General features: G+C 44.3%; 1 protein-coding gene, 1 long non-coding RNA gene and 2 pseudogenes across 2 annotated transcripts; 1 reads left to right on the forward strand and 3 right to left on the reverse strand.

Moving 5' to 3' along the window:
* Nucleotides 1-126: 126 nt before the first annotated feature.
* Nucleotides 127-5,514, reverse strand: LOC130380958 (cilium assembly protein DZIP1-like). The gene is made up of 6 exons (XM_056588384.1): nt 5,499-5,514; nt 3,790-3,887; nt 3,182-3,476; nt 1,558-1,697; nt 1,095-1,266; nt 127-403 (listed from the first exon to the last, which is right to left on the reverse strand). The coding sequence occupies exons 1-6, from the start codon at nt 5,512-5,514 to the stop codon at nt 318-320; spliced, it is 807 nt and encodes a 268-aa protein (XP_056444359.1). The 3' UTR covers nt 127-317.
* Nucleotides 5,515-7,477: 1,963 nt separating this feature from the next.
* LOC130380268 (uncharacterized) lies at nt 7,478-9,323 on the forward strand. Its single transcript, XR_008895248.1, has 3 exons — nt 7,478-7,971; nt 8,265-8,436; nt 9,119-9,323. It is a non-coding gene; the product is annotated as an uncharacterized LOC130380268 (long non-coding RNA).
* A 705-nt stretch (nt 9,324-10,028) lies between these two features.
* Nucleotides 10,029-13,229, reverse strand: LOC130380959 (claudin-10-like; annotated as a pseudogene).
* A 1,873-nt stretch (nt 13,230-15,102) lies between these two features.
* LOC130380960 (claudin-10-like) lies at nt 15,103-18,413 on the reverse strand (annotated as a pseudogene).

The raw sequence follows: 18,413 nt of genomic DNA on the forward strand, positions 1-18,413 counted from the left end.
ATTGAGACAAATTGCAACATAGGGCCTTCTCCCTAAACGTCTCATGTCGTTCTTTTACATTCTTTTTTGTTGTTTTTGAACATTCAATGGACAGAATGGAAATATTTAATTGAACAAAGAGCCCAATTTATTGCTTGTATGAATGTATAAAGGAGAAAATAATCAACAAAAATCTACAAAAAAGATTCTGTCACATATAAATCGGACACTATAAAAGCAGTACCTATAGGGTAAAATAATCTCATAAATCATATATAAAGGGGTCATCAAAGACATTCCAGGGTTCATGTGGGGTCAGAACAGTAGGGTGTGCAATGCTAAATGTCTTCTGAGTCGCTGAAGTCGCTGAGTGAGATCAGGCTGCTCTTCAGCGTGCTGCCGGCCCCCGCGGTGTCCGTCACTCCTGAGAAACACGCGACCACAACGAATGAGCTTCGAGGGAATCTGTTAATTAATATATAATATAATAAATAAACCCCCATCTATGGACTGTAACACCCCCCACCCTCCATGGGATCCTCACTGGACTATAACTTCTACCTTTGAGTGCAATATCCCTTTGTCACTTGATTCGTTTATCATTATCCTTTTAATACACTCAGTCATTTTAACCTGTTTAAGTAATACCAGCACTTTATGTTCTGTGAATATTTTAATGTTCCATATATTTATATGTCCACTCCACCGTGAGCCAAGGTAACGAAGGGCCTTTAATATATGCACTGATGCTGTGTTTATTGAATGACAATGAAGCAAGTCTTTAAGTCTAAGTCTAACTATGTCATTTTTTTTCTGCAGCTGTTTACTCCATTAAAACATAGAATGCTTCTCAAGGAATAAATCACAACTGTCACGTGTCAATCCATACAGGGATTATTTTGCTATGAATCGATTTTTTTTCTCGGTAAATCTTTAAATAGCTTCATATCAATCATATAGCTATAACTGTAGCTACATCTCAAGCCACAAGAGGCTAATGGAAAACATTCATAGGTTTAATTAAAATAAATAAAAGTACAGCGAGGCAATACAAATCTAGAGGTATTTAAACATGTTCACAATATTTCATGACAAATTGTGGTGTGGCCCCTTACCGGATTTCTGTCCCTTGCCCGTGGAGGTTCCCCAGACGCTAGTGCTGGACGAGTCCAGACTCTTCCTGGTCGGTGGGGGCCCCTTGGGGCCCGACTTGGGGAGAGCCAGGATGTGACCCGGCTCCTCCAGGGACGACACCGCCCAATCACTGCTCTCCTCTAGATCTGTGTACTAAAAATAAAATATAAATATTTAACAGAAGAACTCAATATGAAAAATATCTAAAGAATGTACAGTAGGGTTTGTGAGGAATAATTAATTAAAATATATATAGAAAGTAATACAAATAAAACTATATGGCAAATTGCTCTTTAGATTCTTTATTTATTCTCTACTCCTACTTTTTATTCCCATTGTGAAGTTCCGGTGAGTGTCTAGATATCACTATACAAACAAAGTGTGTTATTATGAAAGGCACAGCGTCTTGCAACCACTGGTCTCGAGAAGAAAAGGGGCCCTCACCAGTAGCTCCTGAACTACATCCTCCTCCTCTGTTTTCTTTGTACTCTTCGGTGCGACGTTCACGCCCCCTGCTGGCCGTCGCCCGCCTCTCTCCGCCAGCTTGTTCTCCACTTTCACAGCCAACTCCCGCACCGTGGCCTCTGATTGGTTGAAAGTAGGGGTGTAACGGTACACAACAGTCACGGTTCGGTACGTACCTCGGTTTGAAGTCACGGTACGGTACAGGACGGTTCGGTTCATAGTTATGGTGAAAAAACGGATTGCTTGACAGAACAAACATAACTTTAATTAGTAACGAAAACACAACAGTTTTAGCTGTCAGTATGAAACATACAAATAAAATGTGTAACAAATATAAAAAAAATACTGCAGCAATTCTCCAATAACCCTAACATAAAATTAATGAAAAATCCAGTGTTAATGCTCAGTCTAGGCTCTTTAAGCTGGTATGTAAACAAAGAGTATGTAAACTTTAAGGGTTTAAAGAAAATATTCCTGCAGCTCCTAAAATTCCTAAAGCTCTGAAGTTCTCATAAATATAAATATCAATCATTAAATAAAAGTGCAACTGCAGCCTTAACTTAAATCACAGCTTATGTATTTTATAATCTATTGGTGTTTTCATTGCCTCTCGTAGGTCAGAGGCAATGAAAACACCAATAGACCTGGTGATGGCATTTGCCCGTTCTGAATTCCCAGACAGGTGTAGGGGTTGATTAAATAGTGTAGGGAGCTGGGTTTGAACGGTTTGAACAACTTTTTTTCATTTCGCAGCGGTGACAGTAACACCTGGATGGTGCTGTCACGTTAAAATTGTACCGGGGGCGAAAATTGTGTGCATGTTCGATGTGTTTTCCATTTGCATAGACGATCGCTGTTGAACAATGTCTGCACACAGCTTTCGACTTGTCCACTCGTCTTTCCCCATTGTGATAATTAACCTGGAATCCAAAGTTCTCCCACACTTGGGATTTAAATGACAGGGGGGCATCTTCAAGCTCCGGTTTTCTGTTGTCGCTCGCCATGCAGTTCGCTAGTAGACATCAATCCACACACAGTCGCGATCGCGCTCTGCTACTGCTACTACGTGCGGAGGTCGCGCACGTGCGAGCCGAGCCTAAGCCTAAACGGTCCGGGGGGAACTCCGACTTCAAGTTTTAAGTTCCGCACCGTAAAACAAGCCTTTACATTCACCATATTAACGCTATGTACGCCACATTTACGGACCGCGGTACACCTCTGTAACCGCACCGAAGTGCCTGTACCGTGACGGTTCGGTTCAAATACGTGTACCGTTACATCCCTAGTTGAAAGTGAACCGAGCTAATCAGGTTAAGCAAGATTTTATTTTTTCGATGGTTAACATCAATGGATTTTCTTTTATTAGCTAAGAAAAATTGAAGCACATTTAAAATATTTTTTTGCAGTTTCAGGATTAACCTCGTCAATAGTTCTGATCGTTATTGTCCTTTAATTTAAACAAAAAATAAAATAGGGAAGCTATGATATTGAAGTGATAGTTGTGTGTTCACATACCTTTGTCACGAATCATGAATCATGAATCGACCTAATGTGAGCCAAAAACAAACATTATCCAATGGTACACAACACTTTCAGCACTCACGTTTCACCGCGGGTCTCTTGTCCGTGCTGCCGTTCCGGTCCTCATAAGACTGTAGCCGCTTGGGGTCGATCTCTTGCAGCACGCTAACCTCAGACCAGTCGTCGTCATCGCTGTCCGGAGCCTTAACGGCCGCCGCCTTCACGACGTTCCCGGCTGGTGCCCGTTGCTGATTGGGCGTGGAGGCGAGTGCGGGCCGCGCTGGAGTCTGCTGCCGTGCGACCGGGCTGGGTCTGCCGGCTGTGTTCTGGAGCACAACGGGGGCCCGCTGAGGTCTGGATGCTTGCGGGGACGGCCCCTAGGGTCCTGAGAGCGCCCGCGCATCCTTCTTAGATCCTCCTCGTCCTCTTCCTCGTCGTCATCCTCAGTGTCCTCTTCCTCCTCTGAGTCTTCGTTGAGCTGAAAGGAGGTGTCCTGAAGCTGAGAGTCGAGACGCATGATTAGCTTCAGTGCGATTAGCACTGCTAGCATTAGCACGGTTAGCATAATTGCTAGATTCATCATGTTACTTCGTTGCTATTATGAGAATTCCCATGCAAAGCCATGTCCCAGTGAATCTCGTGTTTTAGCGTAGACGACAGTGCGACCACTACTGTTGTCGTTTTCCATACTTGGGTACGGCAGCCTTGGCCGGGTTCCTGGCTCTGCTGGTCAAGGTCTTCGGTTGGTCGACAGTACTGGTCCTGGGTGTTGGCTGGGGGGTCTTGGCCTGTTTTGCCGGAGGTCCAGACACCACCTGAGTCACCCTGGAGGGGAGGCTACTGGACCGAGGTCTGTTTTGACTCGCTGGACACACAAACACACACACAAACACACACACACAAAGTAAGTACCATGTTGTGGATCAGCAGTGAGTCAGTGGAGCTTTGCTAGGTCGTTAAAGAAAATAAGTTAGCGTTAGTCTAAGATAGAGCTTCATAAAAGAGTGTGTTCAGTGTGATCACAACAAATTACCGCATTCCTTTCTAAAAAGCGCTTAAGGACTTGGCTAGACACAGTTGGCTTATTTGTTTAACTCATTAGCGGGGACTAACTCACATGAAGTGTCTAAGTACTGTTTGATAACTGGTATTGAACTATGTTGGCTCTGTCTTGGAAGTTTGAAAGCCAAGAAGTCAATTGTTTTTATTTAACATGTGGTTAGCGCAGCAGCTCCAAACCTTTGCTCGTGACTCCAAAATCCCTTTTTTCCACCGTTTCCACCGTGCATGATATTAAAGTTTACATATTATACCACCAGGCAGGGCCGTTGCAACAAGTCCTGGGCTCCTGTACAAGAGGTACTGATGGGCCCCCCTGCGCTGAATTGGGGGGGGGGCGTGGAAGGAGCAATTGTTGACGGGGGGGGGGCCTAGTACTATGGGCTGGTAGTTATTTTTTTTTTTTTTTTTTTTATTGCCATGGGCCCCCCCTGGGCTGTGGGCCCCTAGAATCGTCATCACCTTTCCCCTTTACGACGGCCCTGCCACCAGGGTTGGAGTGTGAGTAGCCGTTACAAGCCGTTTTGAAAATCTGCCTCTTCTTGCATCACAAGTGGGCGTTTCCACTTAGATGTATGACGGATAGATCATCGTCAAGCCTACCTAGTGGACTGAAGCAAACGTTGCTCATCTATCAGGCACACATCTAGGTGGACACGCCCACTTGTGATGTCAGAAGAGGCAGATTTCAAAACGGCTTGTAACGGCTACTCACACTCCAACCCTGGTGGCAGGGCCGTCGTAAAGGGGTGAAAGGTGATGACGATTCTAGGGGCCCACAGCCCAGGGGGGGCCCATGGCAATAAAAAAAAAAAAAAAAAAAGTAACTACCAGCCCATAGTACTAGGCCCCCCCCCGTCAAACAATTGCTCCTTCCACGCCCCCCCCCAATTCAGCGCAGGGGGCCCATCAGTACCTCTTGTACAGGAGCCCAGGACTTGTTGCAACGGCCCTGCCTGGTGGTATAATATGTAAACTTTAATATCATGCACGGTGGAAACGGTGGAAAAAAAGGGATTTTGGAGTCACGAGCAAAGGTTTGGAGCTGCTGCGCTAACCACATGTAAATAAAAACAATTGACTTCTTGGCTTTCAAACTTCCAAGACAGAGCCAACATAGTTCAATACCAGTTATCAAACAGTACTTAGACACTCATGTGAGTAGTCCCCGCTAATGAGTTAACAAATAAGCCAACTGTGTCTAGCCAAGTCCTTAAGCGCTTTTTAGAAAGGAATGCGGTAATTTGTTGTGATCACACTGAACACTCTTTTATGAAGCTCTATCTTAGACTAACGCTAACTATTTTCTTTAACGACCTAGCAAAGCTCCACTGACTCACTGCTGATCCACAACATGGTACTTACTTTGTGTGTGTGTGTTGTGTGTGTGTGTTTGTGTGTCCAGCGAGTCAAAACAGACCTCGGTCCAGTAGCCTCCCCTCCAGGGTGACTCAGGTGGTGTCTGGACCTCCGGCAAAACAGGCCAAGACCCCCCAGCCAACACCCAGGACCAGTACTGTCGACCAACCGAAGACCTTGACCAGCAGAGCCAGGAACCCGGCCAAGGCTGCCGTACCAAGTATGGAAAACGACAACAGTAGTGGTCGCACTGTCGTCTACGCTAAAACACGAGATTCACTGGGACATGGCTTTGCATGGGAATTCTCATAATAAGCAACGGAAGTAACATGATGAATCTAGCAATTATGCTAACCGTGCTAATGCTAGCAGTGCTAATCGCACTGAAGCTAATCATGCGTCTCGACTCTCAGCTTCAGGACACCTCCTTTCAGCTCAGACGAAGACTCAGAGGAGGAAGAGGACACTGAGGATGACGACGAGGAAGAGGACGAGGAGGATCTAAGAAGGATGCGCGGGCGCTCTCAGGACCCTAGGGGCCGGTCCCCGCAAGCATCCAGACCTCAGCGGGCCCCCGTTGTGCTCCAGAACACAGCCGGCAGACCCAGCCCGGTCGCACGGCAGCAGACTCCAGCGCGGCCCGCACTCGCCTCCACGCCCAATCAGCAACGGGCACCAGCCGGGAACGTCGTGAAGGCGGCGGCCGTTAAGGCTCGGACAGCGATGACGACGACTGGTCTGAGGTTAGCGTGCTGCAAGAGATCGACCCCAAGCGGCTACAGTCTTATGAGGACCGGAACGGCAGCACGGACAAGAGACCCGCGGTGAAACGTGAGTGCTGAAAGTGTTGTGTACCATTGGATAATGTTTGTTTTTGGCTCACATTAGGTCGATTCATGATTCATGATTCGTGACAAAGGTATGTGAACACACAACTATCACTTCAATATCATAGCTTCCCTATTTTATTTTTTGTTTAAATTAAAGGACAATAACGATCAGAACTATTGACGAGGTTAATCCTGAAACTGCAAAAAAATATTTTAAATGTGCTTCAATTTTTCTTAGCTAATAAAAGAAAATCCATTGATGTTAACCATCGAAAAAATAAAATCTTGCTTAACCTGATTAGCTCGGTTCACTTTCAACTAGGGATGTAACGGTACACGTATTTGAACCGAACCGTCACGGTACAGGCACTTCGGTGCGGTTACAGAGGTGTACCGCGGTCCGAAATGCGGCGTACATAGCGTTAATATGGTGAATGTAAAGGCTTGTTTTACGGTGCGGAACTTAAAACTTGAAGTCGGAGTTCCCCCGGACCGTTTAGCCTTATTAGGCTCGGCTCGCACGTGCGCGACCTCCGCACGTAGTAGCAGTAGCAGAGCGCGATCGCGACTGTGTGTGGATTGATGTCTACTAGCGAACTGCATGGCGAGCGACAACAGAAAACCGGAGCTTGAAGATGCCCCCCTGTCATTTAAATCCCAAGTGTGGGAGAACTTTGGATTCCAGGTTAATTATCACAATGGGGAAAGACGAGTGGACAAGTCGAAAGCTGTGTGCAGACATTGTTCAACAGCGATCGTCTATGCAAATGGAAAACACATCGAACATGCACAAAATTTTCGCCCCCGGTACAATTTTAACGTGACAGCACCATCCAGGGTTACTGTCACCGCTGCGAAATGAAAAAAAGTTGTTCAAACCGTTCAAACCCAGCCCTACACTATTTAATCAACCCTACACCTGTCTGGGAATTCAGAACGGGCAAATGCCATCACCAGGTCTATTGGTGTTTCATTGCCTCTGACCTACGAGAGGCAATGAAAACACCAATAGATTATAAATACATAAGCTGTGATTTAAGTTAAGGCTGCAGTTGCACTTTTATTTAATGATTGATATTTATATTTATGAGAACTTCAGAGCTTTAGGAATTTTAGGAGCTGCAGGAATATTTTCTTTAAACCCTTAAAGTTTACATACTCTTTGTTTACATACCAGCTTAAAGAGCCTAGACTGAGCATTAACACTGGATTTTTCATTAATTTTATGTTAGGGTTATTGGAGAATTGCTGCAGTATTTTTTTTATATTTGTTACACATTTTATTTGTATGTTTCATACTGACAGCTAAAACTGTTGTGTTTAATTCGTTACTAATTAAAGTTATGTTTGTTCTGTCAAGCAATCCGTTTTTTCACCATAACTATGAACCGAACCGTCCTGTACCGTACCGTGACTTCAAAACCGAGGTACGTACCGAACCGTGACTGTTGTGTACCGTTACACCCCTACTTTCAACCAATCAGAGGCCACGGTGCGGGAGTTGGCTGTGAAAGTGGAGAACAAGCTGGCGGAGAGAGGCGGGCGACGGCCAGCAGGGGGCGTGAACGTCGCACCGAAGAGTACAAAGAAAACAGAGGAGGAGGATGTAGTTCAGGAGCTACTGGTGAGGGCCCCTTTTCTTCTCGAGACCAGTGGTTGCAAGACGCTGTGCCTTTCATAATAACACACTTTGTTTGTATAGTGATATCTAGACACTCACCGGAACTTCACAATGGGAATAAAAAGTAGGAGTAGAGAATAAATAAAGAATCTAAAGAGCAATTTGCCATATAGTTTTATTTGTATTACTTTCTATATATATATTTTAATTAATTATTCCTCACAAACAGACCTACTGTACATTCTTTAGATATTTTCATATTGAGTTCTTCTGTTAAATATTTATATTTATTTTAGTACACAGATCTAGAGGAGAGCAGTGATTGGGCGGTGTCGTCCCTGGAGGAGCCGGGTCACATCCTGGCTCTCCCCAAGTCGGGCCCCAAGGGGCCCCCACCGACCAGGAAGAGTCTGGACTCGTCCAGCACTAGCGTCTGGGGAACCTCCACGGGCAAGGGACAGAAATCCGGTAAGGGGCCACACCACAATTTGTCATGAAATATTGTGAACATGTTTAAATACCTCTAGATTTGTATTGCCTCGCTGTACTTTATTTATTTTAATTAAACCTATGAATGTTTTCCATTAGCCTCTGTGGCTTGAGAGTAGCTACAGTTATAGCTATATGATGATATGAAGCTATTTAAAGATTACCGAGAAAAAAAAATCGATTCATAGCAAAATAATCCCTGTATGGATTGACACGTGACAGTTGTGATTTATTCCTTGAGAAGCATTCTATGTTTTAATGGAGTAAACAGCTGCAGAAGAAAAAAATGACATAGTTAGACTTAGACTTAAAGACTTGCTTCATTGTCATTCAATAAACACAGCATCAGTGCATATATTAAAGGCCCTTCGTTACCTTGGCTCACGGTGGGAGTGGACATATAAATATAGGAACATTAAAATATTCACAGAACATAAAGTGCTGGTATTAAACAGGTTAAAATGACTGAGTGTATTAAAAGGATAATGATAAACGAATCAAGTGACAAAGGGATATTGCACTCAAAGGTAGAAGTTATAGTCCAGTGAGGATCCCATGGAGGGTGGGGGGTGTTACAGTCCATAGATGGGGGTTTATTATATATATATATTAATTAACAGATTCCCTCGAAGCTCATTCGTTGTGGTCGCGTGTTTCTCAGGAGTGACGGACACCGCGGGGGCCGGCAGCACGCTGAAGAGCAGCCTGATCTCACTCAGCGACTTCAGCGACTCAGAAGACATTTAGCATTGCACACCCTACTGTTCTGACCCCACATGAACCCTGGAATGTCTTTGATGACCCCTTTATATATGATTTATGAGATTATTTTACCCTATAGGTACTGCTTTTATAGTGTCCGATTTATATGTGACAGAATCTTTTTGTAGATTTTGTTGATATTTTCTCCTTTATACATTCATACAAGCAATAAATTGGGCTCTTTGTTCAATTAAATATTTCCATTCTGTCCATTGAATGTTCAAAAACAACAAAAAAGAATGTAAAAGAACGACATGAGACGTTTAGGGAGAAGGCCCTATGTTGCAATTTGTCTCAATTGCTTTATTTACATAAACAACAACAATATCAACCCAAAGAACCACCAATCTGCTAACGATAATCTAGTTCGCTCTTGTTGCTCACCAATCAGGGATCTGCTACCAGGTGACTGACCAATCATTGGGCAGGGGAGGGTTGCAGCATCCTTAGGGCGGGCCCAGTATTAGAAGGTTAGTGTTTTGGCTGAGGTAGGATTGAGGGTCTGTGTTAGGATTACAGTTGGCATTTTGATGGTGAATTTGATACCTTAAGTGATGGATTAGTGGGATAGATAAGATATTGTTTAAATTCATATAAATCAGTTTGACGTTAAGTAAGATGTTTTTGGGTTAGAGGTTAAAACAAGTCATAAAAAAATAAGTCACAGACCAACAATCTTGAAACATTTCTTGACACACAAAGAACAAAAAAATAATAAAAAGTCCAGTTCATACAACAACACGAATAAGTATTACAAAAGGCTTAAAAAAACAAAAACTCATGAGTCTCTGACCAAGCGGCTGCGACCGTCATACAAACTCCTCGCTCCCGGGGAAGTTGATGGTCCTGGGCTGGCTGGTGGTCCTGGGTGTCCTGATGGTCCCAGGGGTCCTCGTGCTCCGGACCCCCCTGCTGTCGCGGCCCTGGTAGAACAGAGGTGGTCCGTAGGTCCGTCTAGTCCGCCGTTGCGTACGTCCGTCTGGAGGGCCTGGGCGTACGTTGCGGGTCGGCGCGGACCCTTGTCGCTACTGGAGGAACGGAAATGGGCGTTATTTAGGATGGGTTTTTTGATTGGCATGTAGGGTGTTAGCCTCCCATCCAATAGGTGATGGCTTCCATCCCCTCTGTCCACAGTCCAACAAGTAAGCGCTCTGTAAGCAGGATGCCCTAAAAGAGTGTTCCCAAAACTCTAGGGGAAATGCATTTGGGGTCACCGGAGCTCGCTGAAGTATAAGCTTTAAGATATTTGACGATAAAGTTTGTATCTAAATAAATCAGACTATTTTTAGTTTGATTGGGTGATGAATGATGGTGAGTTTTAAGCAAATCCACAAAATTGTCAAAAGAAAAAATACGAAAAACAATGAATTCAGTGTGATTTACGTTTGACAAAAGTACCCACTAAAGAACTTTAGTAATCAATGGTGAGTTGCACTGTTAAACTGGTCGTTTTACCTGAAGTGTAGGCCCTCTCTGCCAGAGAGATAGCTCAAAAGGCCCCTCCAACAAGCAGGAGGCTGGATCCGCCCCAGCCCACGAAGACCGCCGCCCCCAGCTCAAACCTGACCCGCAGAGATAGCAGATAGCGAGTCTGTTAAGAGATTGTGTTCATGGCTGGAATTTCCATTGAAAAATAAAATATGAATAACTATTTCACTATTTTTGGTAAAAAAAAAGATATAGATATATTCACAATGTATTCAGTACCTTGCAGTTACTGATTTCATGTCCTGTCTTACTGGCTGTGCAACAGTGATATGCAAACTAGCTCGGCTAACCGGTTGGCCTAAGCGTTTTTTTCAATACAGCACAAGTTAGCTTTGTGACCTTTCATTCCTACATGGAAACGTGTCTCACGGTTCTGTTTTCTGTCAACAGAAACAGAAAACAAAAAGTTCAGTCAAATGACTGCTTGCCACAGAAGCAACACCTTACTCACTTCTGTGACACAAAGTTTGGATCCTTGAACTCGCTAACGACTCGGTTGCCCCAAAGTGAGTAGGTGACCATCCCACAGAGACCTAGGAGGAAGCGAAATATAGGATTATATTTGATATACTGCTGATTTTACTGGTAGGCTATATTTCATTACGATAGAGTAATAATAAAGCGATAAAGAAATTAATGATATTTAATCAATTAAACTTAATTAATATAGTTGTTGTTTAGGGTTTAAAGGGTTTAAACTTCCATTTTACTTGAAGATGGTTTTGCATTGTTGAAGACTCCCTCGAAAGGTTTAAAAGTGCCATTGCGTGCATGATCTGTGACGTCACGTCAACTGCTTATTTTTAAGCGTCACTGTGACACGTGCTGTCCCCAGCTGTCCCCCATAGGTTACATTAAGGAGCTCTATTACAGTGTGATTTATATATATCTATTCCTATTTGGTTTGGAGTTTACGTACATTTCTGAGCAAAATGGGCATCTCTTTCACGATTGGTTCGGGGAACCCATTTTCCCTGTCAATCACAGGTGGGCTTGAAACCCATTTTTTTTTTTTTTACCTGATACAAAATACGTGACCGCTCCTGCGAAGGTGACCCGGGCGTTGGCGAGCTCCGAGCCGCCGATCTTGGTGCACTTCATCCCGATGAGCGTCAGGACGCCGCCGAAGAAGCCGGTGGCGACGGACGCCACGGCCAGCGCGCGGCACGCGTGGAGGAACGCTGGAGGACACAAGACGGTTGAGGAAGCGAACCATTTGTCCGACACACACAATGCACCCAGAGGAGCGTTATCTAAGTAAAAACAGAGGAAAGGAAATTAAAGTAAATCGATCTGTAACATTTATTTATTTCGGGGATATATCTTTATAGGCCTACATATTTATTTATAATAATTATATATTTAATTATGCCTACTTCATTCATTTTACCGCTGCATATATTATAGTTTCCTAGTTTCGTGCTTTTGGCCCAGAAGCCCAGGGGGGGCCCCCATACCCTAAAGGGAAAAACATTAGCCTACTTATAATAACAGCACGTCATGCCATCAATAGCCATTCCGCACGGGCGTAGACAGTAATTTTGGATATAGAACTACTGACGCTACGAGGGGCCAGCTCAGCCAATGGAAGCACAATGTCGAACAAGAACTTGAATGGGGCCGGGGGGGATTATAAGAGGAGAGTGTTGACATGTAGTAAAATCCAATCACTAACCGTGGCCTTTCTAATTAAAAGTATTCAGGCTCTCAGGGGCCCCACAGGTTGCCCCTTAATCTGGGCCCTTAGCAGAACCCTTTGTTTCCCTTTGTTAATCCTCAATTTGTTATTACTGTCTAAATCATTGTTTGATTAAAAATCTGAACGTAACTTTGCTCAAGTTCTGAAACACACATTGAAGTAGACCCACACAATAATTAGATCTGAACCATAACTTTACAGGTCGTAACGTTTTTCATGGTTAGCTTTTGATTTTTACATTTTATTCAATAAAAAATACAAGCGGAAGCAGCATCTCAAATTATTTTTTAACACTGATCACGCCTACCGCTCATTTCACGCTTTCCTTTTATTTTTTTAATCTTTATGGAGACGCTTTACCTTTCTTTGTAAAGGTAAAAAATCTCTGGTGGGCCTATTTAATCACATGAAATAAGGCCCACTGATACCTAATACAGGCCCGCTAAACAGTGACGACTGGCCGACGTCTGACGCCTACCGGAGAGTCCCAGCATGGAGGGGTAGTACTTGCAGTCGGAGACGCCCGTGGTGTCCGAGATGCAGTCCATCCACAGATTTGAGAAGTAGTTGGCGGTGGTTAGGACGGTGCTGCCCACCTCAGAGAAGTTCCAGTACTCCGTGGGCAAGGTGGAGCAAACCAGGACCCAGCCGCACAGACACGACACGAAGCAGCCCACCTCCAAGTACATCACCACGGTCCTGTACTTCATCGTGGCCGTCCACCCCTAATCAAATAGAATAAAATCCAACAGCAACAAAAGGAGGAATCTGGAAAATGCTACTGTGATTTAATGGTTAAAAGACCATGGGCAATGGAGAGAGAAGACAGTTGTAAAATGCTTTCAAGACAAGTCAAGCTTGGATAAACTGAGATCAGGTGTTGAGCGTCAAAATGCTGATGCGGGCTGGTTAAACCAGTCGGTCTTCATCACGTCTTTTAGTTGTTTTGCCCAGTAAGCATTTGACCCAACACTTTCCCACGAGTGGAAGTGGGAATGTCCTTTTATCTGTAATCGTAGCCAACCCCTCTCAAATTTCTTGCTTAGAGAGAGAGTTTCATATGCCCCATGTTATTTGAAGATGACATCACTCTGTCTAATCTAGAGTAGCTAAACGGTCGAGGAACAAAAAAAAGTAACAATAACAAGGATCCAATCAAATGAATAATTAATTGTAAATTGCAAAAAAGGCAATGATTATTCAAGGGTTAATCAGAGTGGAGTTTAGTCCCTTCTGGTTGGGCCCTTGGGCCTGACGGCCCCCACATCATCACACACTAATACCCTGAAATGGACTAGGAGACAAAGTCAAAGTGCCAGGGTTGTCGATTAGTGTTTTAATAATGTCATTGCATTTTGTCCATTTAGATTTTCCATTTCCGACAGATTCATTTCCAGGGTTCCTTTGCGTCAGACACCTCGTTAGGGCTAACAGGGTACACCTGAGCTGCCCTCAGCTGCTACAGGCCTAAAGGAGAGCCCCACTTCAGTCGGCGCTTCAGAAAGTCCTCAGATGTGAAGGCTTGTTATACTGTGGAGGTTTTTCGTCTATTGTCTGATCATTGTGGCTAGTCATATATAAAATAGGGTGTTCTTTATCTACAGCAAAGTTTCTTGAAATTTTTGAACATTTACCATGAATGAAATAGATGAAATCTTGGGGTTTCTGAAGATTTTATAATTTTACGATATTCATACACTTGAAATCAAAGATGATATAGCATTTGACCACAAAAGGTATTTATTCAGTTTTATTTATGTACATCATTGGCAAACCAATATATAGCATAACTTTGAATCTTTGGTAGAAAGTACAGTAAAGGTTTCCCAATAGCTTCCTAGCATTGATATCCTCTTTATTGAAACAATTCAAGCATTAGGCTGTTGTGTCAAACAATATCCCCATTACGTTCTGGAGAAATCTTTCCACGTGGCTCCAGAGCGGCTGACATTTTGGATCGTAATCCTAGTTGTACGGTGTATTATAATAAACCTAACGTAAATGTAATAGTGCTGTGACACTCCGTACCTATCTACACATGTCTTACCCTAACCAGTTCCTTTATGGTCAATGGGCCAAAAATATATAAAAATCTAAATATTCTACATTTTGGTGGTATGGGAACAATAAATTATTTAGTGGCTAATATTTTTTTTTCTTTGGTTTCCCACTGATGAGCAGGGGTTGAGGACAACAGGGAGGAGTTGAGGACTTAAAGGAGTGTTTGAGGAATGATAAAAAAATACAGTGAAGATGACCAGACAAGCCCTATTCACTATCCCCAGGACGGAATGAACAGAAATGCATGAATAGAAACCAATAAACCCAATGCCCAAACTAATTGATCAAGCAAAAACAATATCCAACATCCATTCAGATTCACGGTCGACAAAAACGCACAATCGTATCTGGAGAGAACCTGTAATGTAATTGCACACTATTGTATTTACAGGTGACATATTTATACCAGGTGTGAGTGTGATTAGCCGTTCCAAGCATTTTTGAAAATCGGCCTCTTTCTGACATCACAAGTGGGCGTGTCACCTAGATGTGTGCTGGATAGATCAGTCTACCAGCCTACCAGCGGACTGCAGCAAACGTTGCACAATCTATCTGTCACACATCACAGGTGGGACACGCCACCTGTGAGTCAGAAGAGGCAGATTTCAAATCGGCTTTGTAACGGTTAATCCCACTCACACCTGTTGGTATGATATGTCACCTTTAAATATATTTCCAACGTAGTTGGTATTCAAGAAGGGTATGCGGTCACTCCTGGACCCAGCGGACCCGAGACGATACTGTCCCAGCGCCCCCAGCCCCGCTGGAGCGAGACGACCGGCTGGACCCTCGACGAGCGGCCCGACTCGAGGCTGATGACCCTGGCGGCCCGGGACCGAGAGGGCCGCCCCGCCGACCTGGAAGACCCGGATGATGACCTCGGAAGACCTGGAAGACCCGGAGGAATGTTCGGCCCTCGACGAGATCCGGACAATCGGAACGAGCAGTGGAGAAGAGGAGGAGGAGGTGGAGGAGGTGGAGACCTTGCTATTGGAGGGATCTCAGACACGGTGGACAAGGCCGTTGTCGTCTCAGGAAGCTCAAGAACGGCGGGAATCACGATAGTCCTTCAAAGGGAAAGTCGAACTTTATAAGCGGGATTTTTTTCATTGGTTCAGCAATCTTCATCTTACCCTACCAGCTTTGGGTAGGCAATTTGGAGAAAACAAGTCAGCAAGATTTGGAAAGAATCTAACCGTAAAAATCCCAACCTTCTCTTCAGGCCTATGTCTAAAGCCACTTACCAAAAATACTTGACTAGCTCGCTAGCTTTAGCCTAGAGGGCGAGTAGACAGAGTGGTAGGCCTTACAACCTGCCACAGATACCGGATTTCTTAAATTTTTTGACTGAGTATTCTAAAATCAGTTGCCTACCATAGCTTTAACTTCCCCCTTATAAACTATACACGGCAAAGCGATGTACCATGGTAACAAGTATTTCAATTTTACTTGAATCATTTAGCCAAACATTTATCCAAACGGGATAGAAAATGGATGGGCTGCACACCCTCTTTCAAAAACAACCACTACACAGAGCGCAGAGTATAGGAATTATTATCATAGGTAGTGAGAGGCATCGTGGGAGTTCAGACATCACAACAAGTAACCCGACACCCACAGCTAACCTTGAAACACAGGATCTTCTTATCAGAGAAAAAAAAGAGCTATCAATAATCTATTGTGTGGTCTGTTTGTGTGTATATTTGTGTGTGTGTGTTGTGTGTTTGTGTGTGGTGTGGTGTGTGTGTGTGTGTGTGTGTGTTGTGTTGTGGTGATGTGTGTTTGATGTGTGTGTGTGTGTGTGTGTGATGTGTGTGTGTGTTTGTGTGTGTGTGTGTGTGTGTGTGTGTGTGTGTGTGTGTGTGTATGTGTGTGTGTGTGTGTGTGTGTGTGTGCGTGTGTGTGTGTGTGTGCGCACACGGGGGGACGCTTACGTCACTTTTCCTCCACACAGCGGCTTGCATGAGGCCCACAGGTTAAAAACATCCGCCAGTAATGTGAAACGCAGAGCCAACCCAGCCCAGGAAGAGAGGGGTCCCCAGGTCAAACCTAGAGAGAGAGAGAGAGAGAGAGAGGGGGGGGGGGAGGAGAAGGAGAGAGGGAGATAGAGAGGGTGATGAGCGAGAGAGAGGTTAAACATACGTAGAAAAGGTGAGGGATAGAGAGAGAGGGGGGAAGACACAGAGAGAGGGTGAGGGTGAAAGATAGAGGGATAGAGAGAGTGAGAGAGAGAGACAGAGGAGAGAGAGAGACAGAGAGGGGTAGAGAGAGAGAGAGAGAGAGAGAGAGAGAGAGTATGACTGAGAGAGAGAGAGAGACAGAGAGAGAGAGAGAGGAGTGTGAGAGAGAGACAGAGAGAAAGAGAGAGGAGAGAGAGTAAATGAGTTAACTGTCATTCACAATGCAGTTGAAGAAATGATATTGTTTAACAATGTAATATATGATTCATTGAGCTAACAACGAAGATGACTTCTTGACCTACTTCAGTCCTTCAAAATGGGGGTTGAAGTATTTCTCCAGAGACGTACTGGGCATAGACACATACCCGCACGTTGACAGGATACCTGAGGTTCACAAAAGCATTCACTTCAGATTTCAGAATTACATAAGGTCGTTATATACATTTAAGAAAAAAACTATTTGATAAGTTTAGAAAAATACATTTCAACCTTTGATTGAGCAATATTGGTTGCACTTTATTATGGTTAGCTTTCTTCATTAAATAATAAAAATGGAGAGTGCAGCTATTTGTGTTTTAGCAATATTGAATCTTTGCTCGGATAAGGAAGTCCATGTTCAATGCAATCCCTACCATGTTTTGGCACAACCCCTTTCCTCCACAGTGAGTCAGGCACTTCAACATGTTACTTGTTGAATTAAATAGATTGCAACTAGATTGCTAGTTGGCTCGAAAACACTAGAGTTGATTATGAAATACTGGTCCAGGAATTTAATAAAACATTGCAAATGTACAACTGGGTTGTTTCATGTCTCTGGGACACCTATCCTAGTTTACACTCCTCTGGTTCCCAGCTGCTTACCGCTGAGTATGTGGAAGCATCCCCCTGCGTAGACCTTCCTGTGTTTGGGCTCTCCTTCCCACCCAGGAAGGTGCATTCCATGCCCATCATGCTGAGCACGAAGCCCAGCGCGCCCCCGCCAGCGACCCCATTAGCAGCCCACGCACTATCTGGATGTGGCCTGCAGGGGGCAGCAGATAGACGGAAATTTCAATGATGGAAGAAAACGGGTGTTGCAGAACAAGGTCGAAGGATGAGACCAAAGGCAGGACCCAGGAATAGGCCAATATAGTACTATGTATGGGAAATTTAATGGACTGAAACTGTGTGCCAACATTGCATGAATGACCCTTCACTGTAAACATTCCACACACTGCACAAACCTAAAATAACCTAAAAGAGTTACAAGTGGCAAGTTGTGTCTCTAAGACTCCTCCTTCACCCAAATACGAAACCCAACTAGCCACTGATCATGGTCTATACAAACTAAATCCATTTTTTTTTTTGGGTCAATAATTTACAGAAACATGCCCTGTTTCAAAAGTGCCCCAGATCGTTCAGACACACTTCAACTTCTACCAACGAACACCAGACACGTCTCACCCACCATCCACGGACCAGAGCACGGGGGAAGTCGTAGCAGTTGGTGACGGCCGTGGAGTCGGTGAAGCAAGCCCCGCCAAAGGCTGGACCAGAACCAGGCTATCTTGATGATTGACGAGCCCCCCATCCCACCAATGGAGGTGATCTTCCAGCCTCCATGGCTATGGTGCAGGCCACGAAGATCCAGCCCAGCACCGTCATCAGAAACCCCCAGATCTGGACCACACGGATCTTCATCGCTGCTGGGAACCCCTCGGTGTGTTAGTCTCTTTTTTGGGGGGGAGAGGGGGGCGGCGTCTTGACAGACGTTGCCAAGGAATCAC

The sequence above is a fragment of the Gadus chalcogrammus genome, chromosome 4, assembly GCF_026213295.1.
Source record: "Gadus chalcogrammus isolate NIFS_2021 chromosome 4, NIFS_Gcha_1.0, whole genome shotgun sequence".
Classification (NCBI taxonomy): domain Eukaryota; kingdom Metazoa; phylum Chordata; class Actinopteri; order Gadiformes; family Gadidae; genus Gadus; species Gadus chalcogrammus.

Excerpts from the sequence above, each read along its gene's own strand:
- LOC130380958 (XM_056588384.1), bottom strand. Across the intron at positions 1,267-1,557 it reads ATGTAGTTCAGGAGCTACTG|TACACAGATCTAGAGGAGAG; the intron begins GTGAGGGCCCCT and ends TTTTATTTTTAG. Across the intron at positions 404-1,094 it reads GGGCAAGGGACAGAAATCCG|GAGTGACGGACACCGCGGGG; the intron begins GTAAGGGGCCAC and ends CGTGTTTCTCAG.